This window comes from Pelodiscus sinensis, chromosome 2 (assembly GCF_049634645.1).
Source record: "Pelodiscus sinensis isolate JC-2024 chromosome 2, ASM4963464v1, whole genome shotgun sequence".
Lineage (NCBI taxonomy): Eukaryota > Metazoa > Chordata > Testudines > Trionychidae > Pelodiscus > Pelodiscus sinensis.
The window spans coordinates 34824848-34852223 of record NC_134712.1 but is presented as its reverse complement, the minus strand read 5'-3'; the positions used below and the strand labels follow the sequence as shown (position 1 = coordinate 34852223).

The following is a 27376-nucleotide window of genomic DNA, read 5'->3' as shown; positions in this document are numbered from 1 at the left end:
TTCCTCCTCAACCTCCACACCCTCCTCCTCCTCAATGTCCACACCCCCCACCTCAACCTCCGCACCCTCCTCCCCATCCCTCTGGGGACGCCGAGGCCCTCTCCCCCGCCGTGCTGGGAGGCGGTTGGCCCGGCGAGACCCCCAGCCCTTAGTGCTGAGCTTCCCCTCCCCCCTTTTCCCCTTGCTTTCCTCTTCCAGCTCCCTCCTCCCAGTTTTCCCCCTCCCCTCTCCCACCCTCTCTCCTGCCCTCTCCTGCCCCCTTTCCCCCGTCTTCCCAGAGTTTCATTCCCTCTCCCCAGTTGTGTTAAATAAAGACAGTTTATATTTTTGAAAATACGTGTCTTTTATTTGACATCAGGAAAGGGGGCTAGGGAAGGGTAAGTGGACGGACGAGAGGGAGGAATAGGGCACAAGCCCCCAGTGGGGCAGACCGGGGAGACTGTTAGTGCTCCTCAGGGTGGAAGTTCTCCTGAAGGGCCCCCTGGATCCTGACAGCCCCTTGATGGTCCTCCCAGATGGTAACCTGCAGACAGTGCAGATAGGCTGCTGGCAACGTGTCCACGAGACACAGCAGAGTCCCCGGGGGCAGGTCTGGTTCCATGTTGCAGAGTGCCATGGTGCCCCGAGTGAGGGCAAGCAGAGCACTCCGAGACATAAATGCTTTGCTGTCCCTCAGCGAGGTAGACCAGCAAGCAGAGAAACCTGAGAACTGTCTGTCCGGGATGTGGGGTCGGGTCCCCTTAAGCACAGACCTCGGCTAGCCTGAGGTAGCAGCCCCACACACTAAGTCCGACTTTGATGCCCTTTTGGCACTGGTTCCGGCCAGCCTTACCTTCGATTCAGGGTCCACTCAATGTGGACGCGCTATTTTGAATTAGAAAAACTCTATTTCAAATTAGTTTTTGCGTCTAGATGCATTCATTCGAAATAAGTTAATTCAAAATAGCGCTGTAGTGTAGACATACCCTTGCAGAGGTTGAGCTGCCACTATACTGGGAGTTAGGTCAACCAAATAGTGACGGTAGAATGTGATTTTTTTCACATCTCTGAGTGATAAAGCTACCTAGGCTGACTACGTTTTTAGGTGTAGACCAGGCCGTAGCCAAGTCACAGATAAATGTGGCTAATTTTGAAGGCAAACTTCTAATTGAATGCACTATTCTTGAAGCTCAATATCAAAGTATTTTAAGCAGAATCCTCGAAGAAATAAAATTATATCCAATAGGACATTCTATGTACAGCAGTATTTTATCAAATATTGCATTTCTTTTGCATATCAGTTCTGTGGGACCTGCTCTAATGTGGGCATTATTTAAAGCTGACAGTATAATGGTAAAATGGCAAAGGCATGACTGGTGACCTTGACATATTCTCCAATGCTTTGTCCGTGTCATTGTCCACCAAATATTCTTCAAGCGATCCTTATGGAGTTTCATTTTCTTAATATTAATCCTGCTACCCCCTTAATGCTCCTTTGGTGTATGCAGAACATTCATGCCTTCGTATCATAAAATGATGTAATTTTTATGCCTTAATAAAATTACATAGGTTGTCAGGGAAACTTGCCACCAAGTCTATTTATAGTCATGAATTACAATGTGCTTTTACCACACAGAGTGATCGAGTTAGGGCTCCAGAAAGGTTTGATTCTTTAGGTTACAGTTCTGTTAAGACAGTTGAAGAAGGATTTGACTCAGGACATTTTATTCACTGTGTGATACTATGTTTTCCTAGGTGCCATTCCCATAGGTGCTATGGGGCTGGAGCACCCACAGAAAAAAAAATAGTGGGTGTTCACCCTACACCAGCCAGCTGCCAATCCGCTGTTTTGTGGGTCCCACCAATCAGCTCCTCTCCCTCCCCTCAGCACCTCCTGCCCTCCACTGAGCAGTTGTTCAGCAGGGGCAGGAAGAGGTGGAATAAGGGCAGGGTGTATTTCTGGAGGGGCAGAGCAGTGGCAGGAAGAGGTAGGGTGAGGATGGAGATTCGGGCACTTGGGTAGGAGGAGGCAGAGTGAGAGGGAGCCTTAAGGGGAGGGGCAGAGTGAGGGGGCTAGAGGGGCAGAATGCGGGAGGAGCATCCCTGAGGAAGGCTGAAAGTCAGCGCCTGTGATATTTTCCTACAAAGTTAAGAGGCTTGACCCATATTCCTTACATCCATTGCTATTCCTTTTCTCCCCCATCCTCTCTACTTTGATACCGGTGCTCTGGGTGGGAAGGGATCTCCTTTTGTGCGTTCGTGCAGTACATCAGCCTTCCATACTAGATAGAGGCAATTTGGTTTCTGTGGGCTTGATCCTGCCAAGCACTGAGCATTGTGTCTCTGGTCCAGCAAAGCACGTAAGCTCATGCCTAACTTTGAACACGGGAGTACTGCCCACTAGGTTACAATTGTGAGTACTTTGCTGGATCAAGGCCAGTGTGCTCAGCCCTTTGCAGGATAGTTCCGTCTATGCATTTCAGATTTGGAGGGCAGACACACATTTCAATCTGAAATTCACATCCTGGGATTTCCCTGTATTAGTCTTACTATGTATTTTAGAAATGTGCATCTGTCTGCCTGTCTGTGAATCCATTTGTTCAGAAACTCCTCCCAAATGGTACGAGGTAGGACCACCAAATTTGGTAGGCAGCTTCCTAGTATCATAGCTTAAAGCAAGCTCAGGGTTTGGTTGTGCTGGCATAATGGGATGTGTGTGAAATATGATTTTCTCATAAAATGGAAAGGAAGAGGTCTGGAAGGAGGGAGTTATATTGCAGAATGACCACAGGGAGGCAGCAAGGGACCAGATATGGGCACCAGGACAGCTGTAACCCTATTGGGTCAGCAGGTCAGGGGTGGAGAAAGGGACAGCTATCTACTGTATGTTTCAGAGAGTTTATTTGTGTGTCTGTCTGTCCCCCAGCTGGGGGACATGCACCTGTTTTCCAGCTGTGCCTGCTGGAGCTGCAGCAGCCATGGAGAGGCGCTTCTCACCTGGCATCAAGCTGTTGTGGTGAGAGAGGACTGGAGTAGTCCTCTCTCTCCAAGGCAGCCTGCATCCTGAACCACTCATCCCCAGCCCCTCCCCAGAGCAATGATTTAAATGAAGAAAAGCAAAACTTATTTGAGTTAAGGTCCTAAGCAGCGCAGAAGATGTAATGGGCATGTTGCTGTCATACAGAACTCAGTTACTATATCAGTTACTATGTTCAGTGGGGCTGACAGCCTTACCGGGCTCCTGAGCAAGGTGAGGGGGGGCTTGGCTCTGTGCCTCCAGAAGGGGTGGAGCTGTGGGTGGAAGGGGTGGGGCTGGGGCTAGCCTCCAACAGGCAGCCTCAGTTCCTCCTGGAGCATGCTGCGCATCCCTCAGAGCATGCCATTTGGGCTCTGGCAGTGATTTAAAGGGTTTGGGGCTCCAGCCAACACCCCCTCCACAGTAGTGGCAGCTGGGAGCCCTGGGCCCTTTTCAATTGCCAGGCCCTGGAGCAGTTGCCTTCTTGGCCCTGCCAGTTGGTCTGCTCTTCCCCCACCTCCTGATTATGTTTGGCTGAGTACATCCATTCAAAGGAAAAGGCCAACAGCATAAGTTTCACAAGGCATAAGTGAGCGGTCGACAAAGGTGTTCCCGTGACGATCAGCTGAGCCGGCACAATGCTGCAGCCATTTTTATTTTAATTAAGCTGGGGATATTTAAATCCCTGCTTCATTGACTATGTCGGGTAGCCTATTTTACATGCCTCTGTCGGCAGAGGCATGTAATCTAGACGTACCCCCACTGTTTTACCGGTTAACTAATTAAACAGGATTTTACATCCCTAGTGGAGAGAAGATCTATTTTAATAGACAGTTGACTAGAAAACATAGGGGCCATTTTGAGTCTCCATAGGCGAATTGATGTGCTCTCTTCAGTGTGCTTATGTGGCTAATTTTTACAGAAAAGCACTGCTGTTAAAGTAGGGAACAGACACAATGGGCATGTCTACACAGCAAGCAGTTATTTTGAAATAATGTTGAGCTGCAGGACTTCTTACTCCGACATCTGTAACCCTCATTTTACAAGGAGTAAGGGAAGTCGGAGGAAGAGTGCTCTTCCTTCGACTTCCTGCTGTGTAGACAGCGCCAAAAGCCGAATTAAGCTATTTCAACTTCAGCTACGCAATTGACATAGCTGAAGTTGTGTAGCTTAATTTGACTTTTGTCCTGCTGTTTAGATGTACCCAATAAGAGCTATGTAGCTTTTCAGCAGCAATATGGAGACTGTATTTCAGTTCATTAATGTCCCAGGTGTACTTGTGCAACTGTTTGCTGTTAACGACACCATAAAAAATAGTTGTAATATTGAATCAGTTGTCTTCCAGAGCAATTATGCTAAATGCTAAATTCTCCTCCTTAGTTACAACCATGAAATACAGAGCAACTCCTCTTGAATCTATTGGAATGGCTGGAAACTCACTCCAGAGCACGCGGGTTCTGTATGGCACTTGATAGCAATAACATTGCTTCTCTGGGATGACACTCCTTTAATGAGAAAAACTGCAGTGATGCCCAAGTACAGGCCCCTTTCTCTTTATGACAATCACCAGTTAGCATCTTATAAAGTTAATGGGTAAAATTCCCACTAATTTTTTTCTGTCCATTGCAGAATAAATTTTGTTATGTGCACCAAGCCATGTGTGGATGTGTACCAACTGTAGAAACACACACTAGCTGCTGTGGGCACTCTGCTATTCAGCTAGGTGGCATTTGAATCTCTCCTGGGTGGCTAGCCAAGTGATCCACTTACAGGGACTACTGGTAGTGGGTAGCTCCTTTCACATCAAGGGGAGTTTTGCTGTTGATGTCTGTATTAGCTGGATCATGACTTAAATCTGGATCAGAGGTTCCTTGATAAATGCTAATTTCCAGAGGAAAATAGCTTCATTTATTTTTTTCTCCAAATTAACATTTTCTGTTTTTGTTTTCTGGGTTAGTGCTTGCTCCCTCTGCAGTCATCAGAAGTGCCATTCATGGATCACGTTCTGGGTTCTTAGCCTGCAAAACCATTTCAGTGTTTCTGACCTTCATTTTAGCTTGATTCATTTAGTTCTGAACAAGCACATGGGAATGTTACTGTCTCCCAGTGAACATCTCCCACTTTGATTACAATGAAGAAGAACTTCTATTTTTAAGTTGAAAAAACTGGGATAGTTAATATTGAGTGACGACTAGTTTGGAGCATATGGATTTGTATTTTGCTTAACATTATGTCTGTACTTCTATTTATACAATACATTTGAATAGCTTCAAAGGAGGCTTTGCTGCTTGTTATGTCAATAACAAGGCTTATTTTATAAACTCCTTAGGAATGTATTTACATCACAGCCCAGGGGCAGCAAAGGAGCCGTTAGGGCCCAGTTAGGTCAACACTGTGCATATTCAAAGGCTGCACGTATGTCTCCAGGTCTTTAAATGTCTATAAATATCTGTTTACATGCACAAAGGCTGTGTCCTGTACACAGTAAAGCCTTATCTACATTTCAAAGTTTAAAGCACTGCTGTGGTAGAGCTGCTGCGGCAGCGCTTTAATGTGGCAGTGTGGTCATGGCACCAGCTCTGGGAGAGAGCTCTCTCAGCGCTCTCAGTAAACCACCTTTGCAAGGAGCATAACTCCCAGCGCTGGGAGCTTGTTTACACTGGCGCTTTACAACTCAGAAATGCTTGTGGGGGGAGGCAGGAGGGGTATGTTTTCACACCTCTGAGAAAGTTACAGTGCAGTAACTTGCCAGTGTAGACAAGCCCTTAGAGGAGCTACATTAGCTTTCCCACCATTGCTAATAATAATACTACCACATCCTTATGTAGTGCTTTTCATCAGTCCTTCTCAAAATGCTTTACAAAGCTAACACCAGCAGAGCTGCAGTACTAATGCAAATCTAGGCAATCCTAAGGGAAGAGCTCTGTGTAGACAAGGCTTAACGGAATGTCAATCCTACAGGGTTCTAAGTTAAGTCATTATATAATGGAATGAAGCATCTAGGCACTATGCAGTGATACAGAGCTGGCCGTTATATTGAGTTTTCACCTGCCTTTATTTATTTCACATTGACTTCATTCTCTCTCTTTCTGTTTAAGCATTTCCAATACACCCGTGGCTGCGGTGTCTTGGCATCACCTGCAGGAGTTTTATTAGCTGATCCCCATGGGGTAATATCTGTATTTTTGGTCTCAGGGAGCAGAGAGGAAAATCCGTGATGAGGAGAGGAAGCAGAACAGGAAGAAAGGGAAAGGCCAAGCATCACAAGCTCCATGTAATAATTGTGAGTGAGAAAAGGCCAGGCCAGATTACACCAAGTCATTCTTATTATGCCTTCTACCATAATAACTCTGCTTTGTGATCCATGTTAGCAGCTGAAGGAAAGTTGTCAGCTCTCCCTCTGCAAAAAAAGAGTGACATCACCTACTTCAAAACAATGACTGACCTGGACTCCCAGCCAGTTCTCTTCATACCAGATATTCACTTTGGAAACCTACAAAGGACTGGACAGGTAGGAAACAACAATGGGAACCACAGGTGTCTGATGCTTGTCCAGCTTGGTATGTTTCACAGTCTCAAAGCAGGGTGTTTGAGGGTAGGGTTTTGGGGTTTGTTTTTCACTTTAATGTTGTTCTTGTGTAGCCCTGTAGTACAGATACATAAAGGAGACTTCAGAAGAGGAGGGAAACTTTTTTCGTTCTTCAGGGAAAGGAAGGAGTTAACTTAATATTTGTAAATTTTTTTTAAGGTAACTATGAAGGGAACAAATAATTAGGAACTTCAAAATAGGAAGTTGGTGTGTGCTTGAGAGAAACAGTTGTTCCTTGTCTGTGCTGAGTGACTTTAGAGTAATATCTTTTATTGGACCAACTTCTGCTGGTAAGAGACAAACTGTTCAGCTTACACAGAGCTCTTCTTCAGGTCTGGGAAAGATACTCAGAGCGTTCCAGCTAAATCCAAGGGGAAACTCCTTATAAATGGCTAACACATATTTGTAAGAGACTTTAAGTCAAGAGATGAGCCCCCTTGTGGTGGAAGAGATGCCCATTCCCAGGATGATTTAAAACAATACTAACCCTGTGTCTGTCTGTCAGGATTTTGCTGTCTTTAAAAGAAGTCACAAGGAACAAGCTTCTCAAATGCCATGACATGTGACACCTGCCATTCTGGTACCTGTATTTCTTTAGAAGAGTCTTGCACTCATGTATGTAGGGATAGTGAAACTCTGGAGATCAAGAGTAGTACTCACAATCATTACTTTAAGCATTCGCAACAGTGATTTATCTTTTTCTTAAAGACCTGCAAATTAAATACAACAGAGTCTTTTTGGCTTTAGTTGTTAGAGCCAGTCCTTTGGCTCCTTGGGAAAGCTGCAACCTAAATTCTAGCTCTGTACATGGCTTTTTCCTAAATATGAATATATTAAGTGTGTACTGCTTAGTGGATGGAGAGAAAGCTTTGATTTGTATATATACATAAAGACAAAGTAATAGGGACTGTCAAATCTGTGTCTAGGTAGATGCACATCTCACTGAAAATGTAAAAGGAACAAAGGCTAAAGTGACACTGAGTATGAGTTTATCATTAATTTTTAAAGCATCCAGCATTGCAGAAGAGCTTATGAAAAGCACATAGACTTTAGATATTATGATCACAGCTGTCACTGAAATTATTCACCAGGAATGGAAAGACTCCCACTTATATGTCAGCACTAGGTACCTTCTATTCTCAACTTTCAAATGTGAATGTGTATTTACCTCAAAACATAAGAAGATAGAATTAGTCCTAACATCACGGAAAGTAAATAATTTTCTCAATTAAAATGCTCACAGATAATATTTATACCTATTCTATACTAGGGTTTTCTGGGCATCCTAATGTTTTTCTCCTTAACTTGTTTTTTTATTTTATGAAGCCTCCTATTTCTTGATTCAAAAATATTTTACCAGAACAGTATTTTGGAGTTATACGACACCTTTCATCTGCTGATCTTATACTGCTTTACAGGTATTAATGGATTTAACCTGACCACACTTCTCTGTGGCAGGGCAGTATCATCAGGCCTCTGGTATAGCCCCAGAGAGTTAAAGATCCATTCCTTCAAGAGAACAAGTGCCCTTATCTCCCACTGAAAGTTTCAGTTGGAGTTGAGTGCAGTCAGCACCTTGCACATTCATACCAAAGGAGACATGTCCAAGGTCAGTCAGAAAGTCTATGGCAGAACTGGGACTAAACACAGGGTTTTAGTTCTATGCTTTAGTTCCTAGTTTTCAATGTTAGTAGAACAAGGGAGCATTCTTACCTATCAATAAGCATTCTTACCTCTGCCTTGTCCGAGGGGGGTGTTGTGGTGGTGGTTTGGGAGGATTGTGATTAATCTAGTATTTTATACAGCATCTGAAACATGGAGACTGCTGGGTAAATACTGAGCACTGTTTTTATCTCTGCTACAGACTGTAGGTTAGGGCCCTGACTAGTTTGAGATGGCATCACTGAATTCAAGCTATGCTAATTTACAGGAGCTTAGTATCTGTCCATGCATCTTTCTAGAAACAGATGTGTACCATATGTACAAATACCAGTTGCATGTCCCATTGGATATGTCTACACTGCAACACTATTTCGAAATAACTTAGTCCGTGTCTATACAGCAGGCAGTTATTTAGAATAGTGTCAAAATACTGTCAAGCTGGAGGACTTCTTACTCCGACTCCTGTAACCCTCATTGTACAAGGAATAAGGGATGTTGAGGAAGAGTGCTCTATTTCGAAATAAGTGCTGTGTAGATGCTACCTATTTCGAAATAAACTATTTCAAAATAAGATACACAATTGACACAGGTCAATTTGTGTAGCTTATTTTGAGTTAACCCTTGGTGCCATAGAGTTTTTACCATTTTTTATATTTTAATTCACTTCCTTGACATCTATCTATTTTATATTTAAAGCTTGTGAGTGCTGAGGTCAAAATCACATTGGGGTTATTTGAGTAAGTAGTTATCTGATTTTCAAGACTGTTATACTTTCCTAACAGTTGGAAGAATGATGTAAACCAGACTGGAGAGGATTCTTGTCGAAATGCATTCAAGTACCTCCATTGTGGCACACATAATAGCAGTTGCTCTAATGCATATTTTCTTCAGATCATGATAAAAAATGTAGACAATTTTTTATACAAGGGGAAAAAATTAACAGATGCAGAATTGCAAACTGTCTCTCTTCTCTTATCCTTTTTGAGCTCTTCTCTACAGTGGGTATTTGTGCTGTAGCAATAAACTTGTCCCTCTCCCATCCCTACAGGTTTACTATAACACAGATGATGAGAGAGAAGGGTAAGACATTTATTGCTTCACAAAAAAGTGTTGCAGCAAGGTCCAAATCCTTGAAAATCATGCACGCAATGTGAACCTTTTTTTCCTTCCTGATCTGTGTTCATAACTTGTGGAGTTAAAAAGGTGAAGGGTTTTGGTTTTTTCCCCCAGTTTTGACTATTGTTTTCCTTCACATTGGTTGGCGTCTTCTTGTATCTGTTTATTTTTATAGTCCATAATAAAATAGTGCATTAAGCACAGAGTCAATGCAATATGTTGGATCATAACGTAGAATAACAACTTTCCATTTATATTAGTGCCCTTCAACTTAAGGAACCCCAGACCACTTTAAAAATTATCCATGTAGGAATTGCTTAAAGCACCATTGGAGTGCAGGAAGCTCTCGGATGGAACACAGAAGCAGTTTAACACGGCAGAGCAACCTGTGACACAGCTGTGTAGAAGTGAATCCACATCCAAAATAAATGCTGAAGGATTTTAAGTCGGCTGAATAGTTAGGTCAACATATTGGGACCAACTCCTTTACTCTTGCAAACAAAATGGAATCGTTAGTGGTACCAGTGGTCCTGAAGATTGTAACTCGACCAGCTTAGTGCCCCTGAGCAGCATGTGTAACTCACACGTGTACGGAGTGTGGCTCACTGTCCCATGTAGTGGCACTTAGATCACTTACAGCAATAATTTTTTAAGGGGCAGAGCTAGGATGCTTTGGGCTTCCCCACCCACAGACTATGATTGGTCTAGGGGCGGGGAAGCCCCTTTGCCCCCCTCTTCCCACTAAGCACCTATGCCCCTGGTGGTGGGAAGAGACTTCCCGTGTTCCCCCACTCCCAGGCGAATCAGGGCCTGGGGGTGGGGGAGCACGTGAAGCCTCCCCCGGCCCTGCCAGGGTGCGGGCAGGGCGGAGGAAGCTTTGCGCACTTCCCCCTGATTGGCATGGGGGCGGGTGAGCAGGAGGGCCTCCACGGACCAGATCAACCCACTTGGCAGGCCGGATCCAGCCCACGGAGGCCCTTTTGCCCACTCCTGACTTGTAGAGAGAATGAGTTTGCTCTACAGCCTTAGCTGGGAGCCAGCTGGCTTTTAGCTCAAGCAGTAGAGGCTCATGCACTAAGCTCCAGAGGTCCCAGGTTGGTTCTGCCTGTGTGAGTTACACATGCAGAAGTATTAGTTCACTAGCAGCATAGAGAAAGAATGCTACCTACCTAACCACCACAACCATTTCCTGCAGCACCTTCCGTTTCTCTGATGGTCTCCCAACCAGGGACTGGCTATTTGAGCCTGCTTAGGTGTGGTGAGATCAGAGATGGAAGTTTAATGATTACAGACTGCAATCACAGCCCCTTTCCATTCTACAACTTATGAATTCTCTGCATTAACTTCATGTTCCTCCTTCTTTGCTCTGTCTTCTTGACAAACAAGAACATGGTTCTGTCTTTTAAACAAATGCAAAGACGACTGAACAAGGCTCAGCCATATAAATTAAAGGAGAAACAACATCCTACACTCACATTGAAGGCATTTCTGTCTCTCTGTCTGTTTGGATATAATGCAATAATGTTTCTGATAGCACATCCTACTAGGTCTGCAATTGTCTTCAGATCAAATAATTGGTTGATCGCAGCCATTAATAGCTTCCTGCATAACTATACCTGAACTCATCTCTGCCTGTCCTTCCAACAGATATTCACATATTGACACCCTTGATGATTTATCTCCCAGAGAGAAAAGGAATAAAAATCATGTGAGAGGGGAAAGGGGAAATGGGTCGCATAGAGAATCCCAGCAGGGAAGGAAAATGGAGAACCTGATATGGGGCAAGGGAGGAATGAGGGAGCACACAGAGTCTATGTCTACACTCGCAGCTTCTTGCGCAAGTACTGCCGTTCTTGCTCAAGAATCTGCAGAGCGTCCACACTGCCTGCCTGCTCTTGTGCAAATAAATTTACAGTATGGCGTGGGAAGAGGGAGCTCCTTGCGCAAGAGCTACACTCTTTTTTGACAGGTGTAAGCCCTCTTGCGCAGGAGCTCTTGCGCAAGAGGGCAGTGTGGACGCTCAGCAGGGATTTCTTGCGCAAGAAATCCCTATGGCTCAAATGACCATCAGAGCTTTCTTGCGCAAGAGAGCATCCACAATGCCATGGGCGCTCTTGCGCAAAAGCACAGCTCGCACATGGCAGTGTGGATGTTTTCTTGCGCAAGAAGCCGCGAATGTAGACATAGCCAGAGTGTCTAACATGGGAGTAAGGGCAGGATGTGTTGCATAGAATCCCCAGAGAGAACGAAGGGAAGAGGAGGGCATACCTTTGCACGGGGCAGGGACAGGGGTGTTTACAGAGAGCCCCTGATACAGATGGGCTTGGGAGAGTAAATGTAGTGACATCAGCAACTTGGTCAGTAACTTACTTCTTTCTTTTTTTTTTTTTCATTCACCTTCCCCATGTTTAAACAGATGTTTGTCTTTAGAATTTGTATTTAACTTCAGGAAACATATTTACCTATCACAGTACTTCTGGGCAACTTGAGACTAAGTCAGGGAAGGATCAGAATCTAAATCCTTGCAGTTCTTGCTCTATCATTCCTTGAGAAGCTAGTGAGAGTGTTGCTTGAGTATGGAGTGGGATAGAAACTGTCGCTGTTGTCTCCTCTCTTGTTGGGAGGACAGTATTATGCTAAAAAGACTGTGTTGTTATTTCTAGTAGCAGCATCCTGGTTAAAAGGATGTTCCGGCCTGTGGAGGAGGAGTTTGTCCCGCTGCCTTTCAAACAAATGAAAGAAGAAGGACTGAAAAGAGGTAACAATTAATTCTGAGGAAAATAAATGCCCGGGACACCATTCTCCAATCACACTGGCTAGGGTTAACCAGAAATTACTCAAATGAAAGTCAGCGGAGTTACAATGGTGCAAAAATAGAGCAAGGGACAGGAGAATCAGTCCCACTGTCATCACAGCACCATGCAAGGAGGTTTCCTAGAACACGCTAAGGGTAATCAATAGGTACTGCCTGGCATGCTAGCTTGAGAAGGGATAGACCCACCTGATTGTATAAAATATGAACTGTCCAGAACATTTCCTAACCCTTACCCCAAATTTTGAGGATCAAAAAGTTCCCCTGACAAATCCTTCACTATTTATTTTTCATATGTTTTCATCTTGGCACTTCCTTGTTCACAAGTTAAAGAGCCACAATACACTAAATAAAAGTACGTCTAGACTACATGCCTCTGTCGCCAGAGGCATGTAGATTAGGCTACCAGACATAGTAAAATGAAGCGGCGATTTAAATAATCGCCGCTTCATTTAAATTTACATGGCTGCCGCGCTGAGCTGACAAACAGCTGATCAGCTGTTTGTCTGCTCAGAGCGATAGTCTGGATGCGCGGGTGGCGACATCAAAGGTATTTGTCGACCACCCAGGTAAACCTCATCCCAGGATGTGTTAGACCTCAGTGTCTTTTCACCTTTACAGGAATATCCTTCCATGTGCTTACCTCAGTATTCTTTCTTTGTTGGCTGTGGTGGTGATATACATGAATCTGTGACAGGTGCAATAGATACCAGGCAGATGCTGTTGTCTGCTTAGAATTAATGAGCAGAAAGATTTTTAAAATCTAAATGAAAAAGCGAGATAAGCTCCAGCCAAAGACCAAGATCTGACCAAACCAAAGCCCTGGCTAGTTCAGATTTGGGGGTGTTGGGCCCATTCATTGAAAGTAGAGGGGCCAGCTGTCAGAGCTAAGTGTGAAACTCTTCTCTATGCCCACTGTGCCCAACAAGGAATTCCCAGCTAGCAGCATGGTGAACTGGCACAAGAGAGACTCTTGCTCTGATTCCTTCAGTCGAGTGATTAATTTATAACATGCTTCAGGAAGATCACACACGCGTGCACACAGGAGCCATTATTGTAAAGGTCAAAGACACCTGTGTAACTCAGTTCTTGTGCTGGGGTTTGTGGTTCTAATACTATTTGGGATTCCCAGCTATGTCAGGGTGAAGAATACAAAACATGAAACATTTCAATGGTGACAGGTTTCGTAGTAATCTGTTAGTTAGCCAAGCCTGTCAACAATGGGTGTGTGTCAATGGAGGCAACTGCCCAGGGCCCGATGATTCAAAAGGGCCTAAAGCTCCCAACCACTGCTACCGGAGCTCCAGGCCCTGTAAATCTCCACCAGAGCATGATATGCTTCAGACAGTGCTGAGGGCCGCCTGGGAGATGCTAAACCCAACCCTGCCCCTTCTGCCTGAGGCCCTGCTCCTTCTGGGGGCACAGAGCTCGTTCCCCTCACCCCTCGCCTTGCCCAAGGCCCCGGCGAGTCTTTCAGCCCCACTGCCATTATCCATAACCCGCAACACACTAACATGTCATGCCTTGGTGGCTTTTTTCATGCCTTGGCAGGTTTGAAGACTAAGAGGCACAATATTAAGATATAAGTGGGTGCCCAAAGTTAGGCTCCTGAATTCATATTTTCTCCTCTTATCTGGCATCTCCATTTCTGGAGGCTCGTCACGTTAGTCCATGTTGTACAGCTCTCTGCTGATTTCTTTGTGGATGATCAATCCATTTGATCCACTCAGGGTACCATATCGTCTGTCCAAGATCACCTTTGCCTGTCTCATGCTCTTCAGCCACCAACCTTCCCCTTCAGTTCCCATAAACACGCATCACCTGCAGAACCCTTTAAAATGTGTCCTGTCAATTGAATCTTTCTTTTCATAAGGTCCTGGCATTTGCTGAATTTCAGTCATCTCCAGTAGTATTCATTGGTTACTCAATGTATCCACTATATTTTCAGAATTCTTCTATTACACCGTAATTCAAATGCACATTTAGACACCTAAATTAGTTGCCTGATTTTTCAAATGTGCTGAACATCCCAGCAGCTTTGCTTTACTTCACTGGAGCTACTGGGAGTTCAGCACTTTTGAAAATTGGGCTGTTTAGGCACCTAAATATAGATTTAGGAATCTGCCCTTAGGGACCATATTTGAAACTCTTGGTCTTAGAGCATTAAGAAACACAGTGCAATCCAGGGCTAGGAAGAGAGTAGGGAGCATTTAGACCAAGAGACAGATAGCTTAGAGGTTACAGTTTTTCTGATTTGGTCCTACAAACAAGCTCACTATCTAGTATGATATGTAGCCTGTCACGAACAGTGTGATTTATTCCTACTAAGAGAGGCAGGCTAGATGACATGGAAATAGTGACAGTATGATGGATATTTAATGAGATGTGCTAAGAGATGATTGAATCACACAACGGAGTGAATCAATGACAGAATTCCATTCACACCACTAAAACACCAGATCTTTACAACTCCATTTCTGTGTATGCATAGCAGTGATTCAGGCTCCCTCTTAACCCTGTAATGGATCTTTCATTCAACATAATGTATTCTGACATTCTCAGTACGGCAAAGAGATTTCCACCCTAACTTTAACATTTGATTGAGTGATTTTCCCCCTTTCGAATGTAAGCTGAAGGTTATAGGAGAACTATTTTGAGTCACCCCTGCCATTCTCAAATAAGCAAATAGGGTTAATACACACCTTTGGATAGATTAAGCTCCCTATATTTCACTGTTACATGGATTTATAAGGCTGGTACACAACCCTGGGTGAACTTTATGCAAGTTCTATAGTAGGATCCTTAACATTTCTAAATACAAGGAGCAAAACCATCATGATCCCCTGAAATATACTGTTTGAAAGCAGAGAATGAACAGTGATCTTGCCAGCGAAGTATGAGCCCATTTCAGTCACCTGAAAGCCTTGGCAAAGACATTGCAATTCTTTCTAATGTGTCCAAGTTCACACTTAAATGCATTGCCAGTAGGAAATAAAGCCAGTAGCACTGGCTTGCTATGGTAAATATCCTTCTGCCTCTGTCTTAAAATGGATGTAATTCTATGTCAAATAGATGTCATCTGGTGGAAAATACCATCCAGACTAAATTTTTAAAAACTGGTCTCGCTTTTTTGTGTTTCCAGTTTGCAGGTACAAATAATAGCCAGTGCTGTTTGTGGCATTGCCCTCTATATACCTGATAGAATATGTGTATGTGCACAGTGGTATAGGAACATTTTTAAAAGTGGGGGTGCTGAGCAGGGCCACAAGCAGAGGCCCCAGCACATAGGGCTGGCAGCTGGGACCCCGGGTGCTAGGCAGGGAGCTTAGGGGTGCTACAGCACCCCTTGCACCTCTAGTTCCTGCACCTGTGTAATGTACATTAATTTATATTGAATTTCCAGGTAGTTTAAAATACATTGTCCCTTTAGAAAAAATTATCAATATCTAAAATAGTTCAACCTACTACTGAAGTTACAAATAATATCTAAGAGTCATATAAGTAAAAGAGATTAGACAAATACATTTTTCTAATTTTCAGTTTGTTAACTTTGTACCTTTATCAGCACTTTTTGTAGAGTCTGTTTTACTTGAATATCCAGCCAGTTGGTTTCCCCTTTCATTTGTCTGGGTCTTTAGCACAGCAAGAGGGGAGATAAAAAACATTCAAAACAGACAGAAAACTATGATTGCTAACCTGTAAAAATTGTCAGGGGTCTGAGGAGAAGATTTTCAAAGGCACAAAGAGCAGGTGAAAATCAATGGAGGTAAGTGCCTAACTGCCATTTGTGCCTTTGAATAGCTCTCCTGTAGCGCCTGAAATTACTTTTGACTCATTCTGTGAAATTGACTAGATTTCATATTGAGGGTGCACATTTAAGGTTGCCAAAATGGTAACATCAAAGAATGTTCCTTTTTAAAAACTTTTTTCATGGTGTATTGGCTAAAGGCAAATTTAATTTATCAAGTCGTCTTGCCTTTTCTGAATTCCTTTCCCTTGCCCTTTGGTTAAAGATTGGAGGGTTGCAAATCTTATATATTGATTACAGAAGGAACAGGTTATAATTTCAGTTGTTTGACTCCATGATTCAGCCCAAGGACTGAATTATCTACAAAGCAATAGCTCAACTACTCTTCAGCTGGGACTGCCCATATTTCAATAAAACTATTAACTGATCTTTGTGTGTTTCCAAACCAAGCCAATATGCCTCCTGCAAGTTTACATCAGTGTTTACATGAGATGGTTTTACTTTTTAACAACAACATCTGGCTTTCATCGTTTGTGTTTATTTGTCATTGATTCAAGATTAATATTTGGCTTCCTATTTAATGAGATGTATTTCATCTGTTCATCTGTCTGTGCCTGCTTCAAATTTGATCCTTGCTCTTTCAGTGCTTCTGTATGTGAGGAAAGAGACTGATGAAGTGTTTGATGCTTTGATGCTAAAATCACCCACCGTAAAGGGGCTAATGGAAGCGGTAAGTATCCCATGTTCCTACCTCATTAATCTTCCACTGAAAGAAGATCTTCAGATTCTCAAAGTATTACTTAGAGACAACACATAGTGTGCAGACAAAGCCATCCTCATACATACTGAAATATTTCATAAAGGCTTTCTGGACTATGTCTCCTTATCTGAAATTCAGAACTGTCAGCAGGTCAATGAGATAAGACCAATTCTTACAGCTGATTTATGAGTCTTGAGAAACTGAGGTAATTAATAAATACCTGAAGAAGAAAATAGGGCCAGGCTCTGTGTTCCGACATGCCTCTGAATGCAACAGAGATCCAGAGCGCTTTATACCAGGGATTTTCAGCCAAGGGCCACTGACCCACAGAAAAATCAGTCGGGGGTCGAACATAAGTAAGAAGCAAAAAAACAAACAAAACTCCCAAGCCAAAATTGAAACGAAACAAAACTCACTGACCTGGCTCCCAACAAGCTCAGGGCAGAACAGCACTCACACTCCAGCCCTGCGGCAGCAGGGCGGGCAGACTGACTGAGGTTTAGAGATTTGCTGCAGGGCTGAAGTCCTGAGCTTCACTGTGGACCAGATCCAGCCCAGAGGCCATAGGTTCTTGACACCTCTTTTACACCTTTGCCTCTAGCTCCTGCATGCCTATCCACAGCTAACACTTTTTAACCTTAGGGCGCTGACTGAGAGAATCCCTTTTCCTAGGGCTGTGGTGTGATTGCTTTGCTGGGAGGGTGAAAGGACTGTTAATGGTGACTTGGCAAGAGCCAGTCCTACCCTCTCCTCGATACCTCCTGCCAGCAACTCCCTTTCCTTTCCAGCCTTCCAAAGTGACCTGCCTCCCCTTTCTGAACTGCCTTGGCTGGCTCGGCTTCTTCTCTGGTTTGGCTTTGCTGCTACTTGCAATCCAGTGATCCCTGATCCACAGTGCAGATCTCTTGACAACCTGGCACCAGTCAGGGTCATGTTCTTCAACCTGGTGAAGTGTGTGGAAGACGCCAGAGAGGAGAGGGGGGTGGGACAAGCCAGAGTGTCAGTGCTGTGGGTGAGGGTGGGGGCTGGGGGAGGCAGGGAGGTTAGAATTTGGAAGGTTAGAATTTAGTTAAAAAGAGAAAGGGGAGAGGACAGGAGCCCCTGTTGGGAGCTTGTTTCCAGGCCCACAGCTATGAGCACTAAAAAAGTCCACTGGGACTTTTAGAGTTAATAATGGACTTGTTCCTGTCTAAGGCCCAAGAGCAGAAGCCTAGAAGGAAATGTGCCAGGTTATAGTCTCTGTCGTAGGGGAGAACAGGCAGCTAGCTAATGAAGCAGTTCTGAGGGCCTTGAAAAGCTTGCTGCCTAATTAATAATGAATAGGGTTGTAGTAATAGGATTTGATCTTGTCCTTGTATCTGGGCTGTGGGTGTGTTATAGCCATGCTAGAGCCCTTCAGTCTGACAGTTTAGACCTGAATGACCGCTTCATCCCTGTGCCTCTTCACAGGGCAATGTGCTAGAAAAGACAGCAAAAGCAGGCCAGAGACCGGAAAGTCCCTGTTTCCTGTGGGTGCAGTAATATGCTTTTGGGACAGGTGGAATCTAGTCTAGCAGTGAAATGTTCATACTAGTGATCTTGTACATGAGCGAAATAGAGACATTTTTGTTGGCAGGTAAAGTGGTGGTATGATGGGGAAATCCATACCAAACACTGCTTACTTGCATGCACCATGTATTCTCCCAAAAGTCATTCCAGCAGTTTTTTAAGAGGTCATTTGAAGTTTTGCACATAGTGCACTCTGTAATAAGGTTAGAAAGAATAAGGCTCAAGCCACTGAATACTGAAGGGCTTCCTGAGTGATCCTAATTCAAACTCTGCTTTTGTCTGCACAAGTTATACCATATTCTTGTTTATCACACTTCCTGCTTTTTGGCATTCTCCACATTTTCCATTACACTTGACAGTGTTTTCTCCGACTTGAGGTTTGTTTTATTATTATTATTCCTATCACTTTCCAAAAGAACAGTCAGTTTCCGACTCAGATTACTCTTTTCTGGGGAATAACTACTGGTTTCAGGTTTCAGAGGTAGGCGGACTTAAAGCCATGATGCAAATACTTGTCCTTTTTATGCTTGCCTTTACTCTAGGCCCTCTTGGTCAGAAGAAAACAGGGACATGTATTAGTTGTACCTACAAAAAGAGATCAACAATCACAAAACTCTGTTCCTGCTGATTACTGACAGGGGTCTAATTCTGCTTCTGCTTGAGCTGATTTTAAATCATGTAATTCCTTTGATTTCAATAGAGCACTCCAGCATTACATTATATGGGACCAGAAGGGGCCATTTGCTTTATTCAGCTGCAGCAGTCAAAATTCAGGCCTTTTTGAAGTAGTGAATATCTCTTCTGTGGTTACTAAAAAGTAACAAATGAATCCAGTGGTGCCCATTTAGACAAAAATGGGAATATAATGGGTCAGATGTACCATATGAATGCAACTTCCCCATAGAGTCAGCTGCACTGCACAGAAAGGGCAGCAATTTTAACTCCCATCCAGAGATCTATAGAAATCAGGACACCTCTCTGCCAGCACAACCCACAAAGTAGGCAATCCAGTTCAGGAGGGCCTGCTGGCTATCTTTGAGGTCCCAGAGGAGCAGGAATTACAGGTAGCTTGTGCCACTCTGTCCCTGCTACCTGCTGCTGTAGGCTGGCTTTCTTCTGCAACCCACGGAGTCATCCAAGTGCAGTTTGTTTAGTGACATTCTCCCCTTGTGACTTCCATACTAAATACATGTTTTTCAGGAAACTGAACAGGGATTGATAGAGTGAGGCTCTATAATCTACCCCACAGACAGGGAGCAGGCTGCATGAAGAAAAAGATTAAACAAAAACAACCAAAATTTATAAACTATCATCATCCCCAGGGCTTCTCCCTTTGTCCCATGTTGATTGTCAATTTAAATGCAGGCAGCAAACTCTTCCAAGCACCACCTTTATGTAAACACAGAGGGTGTTATTTGTGCTTAAGAAATTAGTAATAGAAAGACAATGTTGTAGACCAATATTCATAGAATTATAGGACTGGAAGGAACCTTGAGAGGTCATCACATCCAGTCTTCTGCACTCATGGTAGGACCAATTTCCACCTGAATCACCCCAGACAGATGTTTTTTATAACCTGATCTTAAAAATCTACAATGATGGAGATTCCACAGCCTTCCTAAACAATTTATTCCAATGACTAACCACTCTGACAGGAAGTTTTTCCTAAATCTCCTTTCCTGCAATTTAAGCCCATTGCTTCTTGTCCTATCATCAGAGGTTAAGGAGAATGTTTTTTCTTCCTCCTCCTTGTAACAACCTTTTAGGCACTTGAAAATTGTTATCATGTCCCCTCTCAATCTTTTCTTTCTGAACTAACCAAGCCCAGTTCTTTCAATCTTCCCTCATAGGTCTTGTTTTTTAGACTTTTAATAATTTTTGTTGCTCTCCTCTGAACTTTTTCTAATTTTTTCACATCTTTTCTGAATTGTGGCAACCAGAACTGGACACAATACTCCAGCTGAGGCCTAATCAGCTCCGAGTAGAGTAGAAGAATGACTTCTCATGTTTTGCTTACAACTAGAGATATGAAAGGTCCAGAACTGCCACTATCCCCGGTGGAGCAACCTCTGTCCACAGAGAGCCTGAGTCTGCTGAGGAAAAAGGGCTACCTCGGTGATGGCTGGCAGCTGGGAGCCAGTGGCAGCCTCAGCTCAGAGCAGGACTGAGAGCTGGCAACCAGTCCCAGTGCAGAGCTAGAGGTGGGAGCTCTGTGGGCTGAGGGCTGCTTCAGAGCAGTCCCCAGCCCAGATCCTACTTTAGTGGGTTAACCAGTTAAACTTTAAGTCAACCTAAAGTTTAACTGGTTAACTGGGATTTTCCATCCCTACTTACAACACTCCTGTTAATGCATCCCAGAATCCCTAAGAGGTGTACTTTGAATATCTTTAAGCACCATCTGTTGATGCCTTATCTATTAGCTTCTATACAAATGTAGCATTCTCTTGTAATGCCCATCATGTCCAAGCACTTCTCAGATAAATTAGGTCAGTCTTTCAATGTCCCTAAAGACTTCTTAGGAGACTCTGGTCATAATCACATCTCGATAAAATGTAGTAAGCTGTATTTTAAATTTTGTATCAGCATTTTCCTTTACCTTTGAGACTGACTGTGGCACTGAAGTACTGGATATTTGTTGCTGTTTATTCTCCATTTCACAGCAATTCCCATCTACCTTTCGAAAACATTTTCGTTTTCTCAAAGTCATGCTGGACACACACAAACTCCAAGGGCTGTATAGTAGCTGGGTTCTGACAGTCTTTACTCAAAATAGTTTTTAATTGTGCATTTCACTTCTCCAATACAGCAGACAATGAACTATTTAGTAGCAACATAATTCAGTTTCTCCTGGGAGAGGGCAAATAGTTTGCTTGGATGCTTGTGGTGTCCTTTTTCTTGGAACAGTCTGTGACAGAGATGCTCCCTGTGACATAATTATTTTCTCTTTTGAAAGAATCTGTTTTGCCCCTCTTTTAAAAGAAAAAAGAGACACAGAGCTCTTCCCCAAAGAACAAAGTAAGAATTCAGAAATGAAATTGGTCTGAGATTGATAAATACTGGAAATACTATTTCCATGAACATCAGATGGGTTTATCGTGGCATGGGTTATGCTGTTATAATGAGCATCAAAGGAATTACCAGTGAATTGCCAGGTACTACAATGGGCTGCCTAAGCATACTAATGGAGTGTATTTGTGTGTGGTAATTTCAGCTATCTAAAATGTCACCTTTCAAAAGTTCTCTTGTACATCCTGGTTCACCCATTGACACGTCTCAAGAGATGTTTTTGAAAGCCCTCTAATTCAATGAGCTTTTCTGATGTGCCTTAGAGAGTCACAACACACATTTTTCAACAAAAATGAAAAATTGGTGAAAAATGAAAATGTGCACACCTTTATTTCATTGGTCAAGCAGTTCTAATCCATATTGCAGGTGATTCAGTCCCAACTCATGTTTCATTCTGGGGTTAGGGCAAGAGTGGGCAATAATTTTTGCAGGGCGCCACTTTATGAATTTTGGTACATGGTCATGGGCCGGCTCCGGACCCCCTGGAAGGGGCAAGTCCTTGAGCAGAAGTGGTGGAGCTGTGGGGGAGCTACAGAGAAAGAGGGATGGAGTGTGTGTGTGAGCAAGACTCTCTGGCTATGTCTAGACTGGCATGATTTCCGGAAATGCTTTTAACGGAAAAGTTTTCCATTAAAAGCATTTTTGGAAAAGAGCGTCTAGATTGGCATGGACGCTTTTTCGCAAAAGCACTTTTTGCGGAAAAGCGTCTGTGGCCAATCTAGACGCGCTTTTCCGCAAAAAATGCTTTTGCGAAAAAGCGTCCATGCCAATCTAGACGCTCTTTTCCAAAAACGCTTTTAATGGAAAACTTTTTTTTGTGGAAAACAAATCTGAGCTGTCTACACTGGCCCTTTTGCGCAAAAGTTTTGCGCAAAAGGGACTTTTGCCCGAATGGGAGCAGCATAGTATTTCCACAAAAAGCACTGATTTCTTACAGTAGGAAGTCAGTGCTTTTGCGGAAATTCAAGCAGCCAGTACGTGGCAAGTTTTTCAAGCTGGCAAGTTTTTCCGGAAAAGCGGCTGATTTTCCAGAAAAACTGGCCAGTCTAAACACAGCCTCTATGTGTGAGAGACAGACTTAGGGTACGTCTAGACTACAGGGTTTTGTCAACAGAAGTTTTGTCGACAGATACTGTCGACAAAGCTTCTGTTGACAAAGAGCGTCTAGACCACATTCAGTTCTGTTGACAAAGCAAGCTGCTTTGTCGACAAAACCCTGTAGTCTAGACACAACCCTACATGCAATAACACCTTCTGTCGACAGAAGGTGTTATGCCTCGTAAAATGAGGTTTACCAGCGTCGACAAAACTGCTGAGTTCTGTCGACATTATGTCGACAGAACTCAGCGGTAGTGTAGACGCAGGTATAGTTTTGTCGACAAAAGTCCAATTTTGTCGACAAAACTCTGTGGTCTAGACACACCCTTAGTCACACAGATTGAGTGTGTGACAATGTGTGTGTGTGGCACAGACAGCGTGGCACAGACTGGGTGTGTGTGTGACAGTGACACAGAAAGTGTGTGTTCTGGCTGCTGCTGGGTAAGTTTGAGAGAAGCCACGTACTGTCTCTTTAAGACAGGGAAAGCTTTCTTGTTCTGTTGTCTCCTCCCTCCCCACCTCTGCAGAGATGGGGTAGGAGGGGAAAGTGATTGTGTGTATGAACTCTTACAAACAGTGCACTGCCTCTTAAGACAGTAATAGAAATGTAGCCGTGTTAGTCTAGTCTAGCTGAGACAAAAACAGGACTATGTAGCACTTTTCTGTATCTGTGCAAGTTTTTTCATATGGTTGATGGATTTCCATTCCAAATGGCTAAATGTAGTGCCTTGCATGTAGAATAGTAATAGAAATGTAGCCATGTTAGTCTAGTCTAGCTGAAACAAAAAACAGGACTATGTAGCACTGAAAGGACCGAAAGTGAACAATCCATTAAAATCAACATACTATACTGACTACAGTGAGAGACTCTGCTTCACACTATCCAAGAAATTAAGGAACCACCAAGTGCTACATGGTCCTGTTTTTCGTTCCTCGTAAGACAGGCACTCCTCTGAGTCACTTACCAGACATAGTTCAGCCTGGAGCATCTCTGCTGTGTGTCTCCCTCTCCCTGACCCCTGCTCTGCAGAGATGGAGTACAGGGCAGAGGAACATCCTGACTTCTGTGCTCCTCTCTCTTCTCCATCCTCCCTTCCATCCCCTGCACAGCCTGCAGGAGGTAGAGGAGAGCTGAGGGTGGGGGCGGGGAGAGAAAGAGAGTGAGACTGAACGAGAGACCGGAGGCTCAGGAGAGAAGACCGATGTGGAGGAGAGACCAGAAAATCCCATCTTATGACGGGATAATTGGTTTGTATCATATATATTGTAGCCCAGGGTCTGAGAGTCTGTAACACTAAAATGCTGGCTGTTCCCTCTGGGGGGGCGCTGTTGCCTGAAATGCTGGCTGTTACCTCTGGGGAGCGCTGTTGCTGAAATGCTGACTGTTCCCTCTGGGCGGCCCATGCTGCATGGGGAGTGCGGGGCCCAAACAGCCGCTTGCTCCCCTGTGGCGGCCCGGCTGAGCGGCACAGAAGTCAGCCGAGTGCCACAGTGGGAGAGGAAGGGGGGGCAGGGCGGTGACATGATGTGCGGCGTGACAGCGGCTCCAGACCCTGCCCCCTGGCCGTGAACGTCACTGCCCCACCCCCCTTCGCCTCCCGCCGTGGCAATCGGCTGGCTTCTGCGCTGCTCAGCCAGGCCGCCACATTGGAGCAAGTGGCGCAAGCTACCATTTGGGCTCCACGCCCCCCATGCAGCACAGGGAGTGCGGAGCCCAAACGGCCATTTGGGCTCCGCAGTCCCCCAAGTGAGAGGCAGGAGGGGGAGGAGAAGCGAAAGAGAGAGACAGAGAGAGAGGCAGGAGGCAGAGGAGAGCTGAGAGAGGGGGGGGAGGAAGTAGGAGGCGGAGAGAGAGAGAGAGAGACGGAGCAAGAGGTCGGAGGCTCAGGAGAGAAGACCGACGTGGAGGAGAGACCTGAAAATCCCGTCTTATGATGAGCTAATAGGCTAGTTTTCAACATAATATTGAAATAATGTTGAGCTAGAGGACTGCTTATTCCAACTCCTGTAACCCTCATTGTACGAGGAGTAAAGGAAATCAGGGGAAGAGTGCCCTATCTCGAAATAACTGCTGTGTAGACAGTGTCAAAAGTTGAAATAAGCTATTTCAACTTAAGCTACACAATTAGTGTAGCTCATTTCGAGTTTAGTTGCTGTATAGATGTGCCCTTAATTGTCTTGCTAAATGGACAAATGTGAACAGTGGCAGAAAATGTTAACTGCTGGTGGAGGAACTCTCACAAGTGCTTTGGTGGGTCACAGTGAGATTTGCCTATCGTTGCTGTGTTTCTTGGTGCTGGACTCATGAGTGTTTTTATAAAAATCTAGTTATTTAGGATTACCAGAGAGGGAGAGAGCGAGCCTCCATGAACTGGTACTTCAACATCTTATCCTAAAACAGAGGTTCCAAACCTCACAGCCCATGGGCCTTCTATGGCCAGAGAATTTTTGCAATTTGACCCAGGTGTCCTGGTGGTGTGTGCGTGTCCAAATGCTTCCCCAAGCCTCACGCCTTCCTGCCACTGCTCCAGCTTCTCCCTACCCCCATTGCACCCTTCCCCTGAGGAACGTGGCCTCCAGGATTACAGGGAGGGCTGGTGTTGGGAGTCAGTAGAGGGTCAGACCCCACTGTACTCCTTTTGGCAGCGGAAACTGTGGAGAAGTGACAGTGCTCTAGCTGTAGCTGGCCCGCAAGCTGTGAGTTTGAGACCCCTATCCTGAAGATACAGAATGTTTTTTTTCCATCCCTCTTTTGCCTTTAATTCTTGCTGTGGATTGTTAATTTCAGATATCTGAGAAATATGGGCTTCCAGCAGAAAAGATTGCAAAACTTTACAAGAAAAGCAAAAAAGGGTAAGAGAAAGTAAAACCTTAATTAACTATTATGATTTATGATCCAGTAGTGCCCAGAGATTGCAGGTAAGATCACAGCCCCATTATGTTCAGTGCTGTACAAACACCTAGTAAGAGGCAAGTCCCTAAACCAAACAGATGACAAAGAGTGGAGGAAATGGAAAAAGCTGATCTCCAGTTTGTGTCTGGAGCACGTTCTTTCAGTGGTTTTGGGGCTGAATGGGGTAGAGCGGGGTATCAAGCCCATAGCAGGATGAGAGCAGAGTCCTGTGTGCATCATGAATGTAATCTTCGAGATTTACTGGGCTACTGGTTCTCTAGCCTTGATCTAGTGCAGGGGTCTCCAGCCTTTTTAAGCACAAGATCGCTTTTTTTATTTAAGTGCAACCCAGGATCTACCAAATACAGTTTTTCCCTGCCTCCTTCGTGCCTCTTCTCCAAGGTCCTGCCCCTGCTCAATCCGTCCTCCTCCCCTTTCACCGGACAGGCACAGGCTCTGGGCTTGGGCTAAGGGATTTGGAGTGTGAGAGGGGCTCTGAGCTGAGCCTGGGGCAGGGAATTGGGGTGCAGGAAGGAGTTCAGGGTACAGGCTCTGTGAAGGGGTTTGGGTCCAGGGGGCTCAGGACTAGGACAGGGGCTTGGGGTGCAGAATGTGGTTCATGACTGGGGCAGGGGTTTGGAGCTGGATCCAGCTGGACACTGCTTACCACAGGTGGCTCCTGGGTGGTGGTACAGTGGGGCTGAGGCAGGCTCACCCCTGCCCTGGCCCTGCACTGCTTTCAAAAGTGGCCAGTAAATTCCCTCCATCCCAGGCCCTGTTGTCTCCCCCCATACCCCCGTTCTGTGAAGATAGAATACAGAGTGGAAGGGGGGCACCCTGACACCAGTGCCCCCCCCCCTCCTTTGCCTGCTCTGAACAGCAAGCAGGAGGCTCCTGGGGGGCTGGGGAGTGTGGGGAAGCAGCTCCAAGGCAAAGGGCAGGAGATGCACAGCAGTGGGGGGAGGGACAGCTGAAGTGCTGGCACTTGACAGCCTCTTGGCCAACCAATCAGGATCACCTGTCAGAGGCTCCAAGATCTACCAGTAGATCCCGATCTACTGGTTGGTGACCACTGATTTAATGGGTGCAATCAGGATTGATTTGGCAGGATGAAGGAATTTTCCTGTAATGGTCTGTGGTCCCAGAACAGAAAGTTAGATTGGAAGCTGGTAGTTGCAGGAAGGGGCCAGAGCTATGTTCATTATGAGAATGGTAGGTAAGAAAATTAGGACCCAAACTTTAATGTCCTGTTTTGCAATGTTTATTTTGAAATCACAACAACATTCTAGTATTGTCATTTTATATTAATTGGCTTCTATTTACACTCTAATTCTATCTGAACAGTGTTTCATGGGGGAATTTCCATGGTCTCTAAAAATAATGAGTCCTATAGCACCTTACTGACTAACAGATTTATTTGGGGATAAGCTTTCTTGGGCAATAAGCCACTTTCTGGTTTTTGTCCACAAAAGCTTATGCCCAAATAAATCTGTTTGTCTTTAAGGTGCCATGGGACTCCTGGCTGTTTTGGCAGCTACAGACTAACATGACTATCCCTCTGATACATGGCTTCTAAGGAAATTTCAGTTTGCTTTTAAGTCAGCTTCTTCCTAGAAGAGAATGAGGAAACATGTTCTAGTGTCACATACCAGTTGACCTGATGTAGCTCAGGCTTTACACCCAACTACAAATCATTTCCAGAGCTCATTGACTCACACAGAAGTAAATCTTCATGGCTATGTCTACACTGGCAGCTTCTTGTGGAAAAACAGCCATTCTTCCGCAAAAACTTGCTGGCTGTCTACACTGCTCGCGCATTCTTGCGCAAGTACATTTACAGTATAGCATTGTAAAACAGGGCTTCTTCCTAAAGAGTTATTCCTCTCCCCATGGCTACGTCTAGACTGGCATGATTTTCCGGAAATGCTTTTAACAGAAAAGTTTTCCATTAAAAGCATTTTCGGAAAAGAGCATCTAGATTGGCACGGACGCTTTTCCACAAAAGCACATTTTGCGGAAAAGCGTCCGTGCCAATCTAGATGCACTTTTCCACAAAAAAGCTCTGATCGTCATTTTCGCGATCGGGGCT

The 27376-nt window shown here is 44.5% G+C and overlaps 1 protein-coding gene across 5 annotated transcripts in view; it reads left to right on the top strand.

The window, feature by feature from the left end:
* The window catches only part of GRHL2 (grainyhead like transcription factor 2), a 113771-nt gene that overhangs the window by 82560 nt on the left and 3835 nt on the right, over positions 1-27376 (top strand). For 4 of the 5 annotated variants that reach the window (XM_006122407.4, XM_006122406.4, XM_075920263.1 and 1 more), the window contains exons 10-15: positions 6191-6278; positions 6367-6506; positions 9295-9326; positions 12026-12120; positions 16567-16652; positions 25183-25247. In XM_006122407.4, the coding sequence (XP_006122469.1) occupies positions 6191-6278; positions 6367-6506; positions 9295-9326; positions 12026-12120; positions 16567-16652; positions 25183-25247 (506 nt within the window). The remainder of the gene's footprint in view (positions 1-6190; positions 6279-6366; positions 6507-9294; positions 9327-12025; positions 12121-16566; positions 16653-25182; positions 25248-27376) is intronic. The other variant, XM_006122408.4, reaches the window with a different exon arrangement.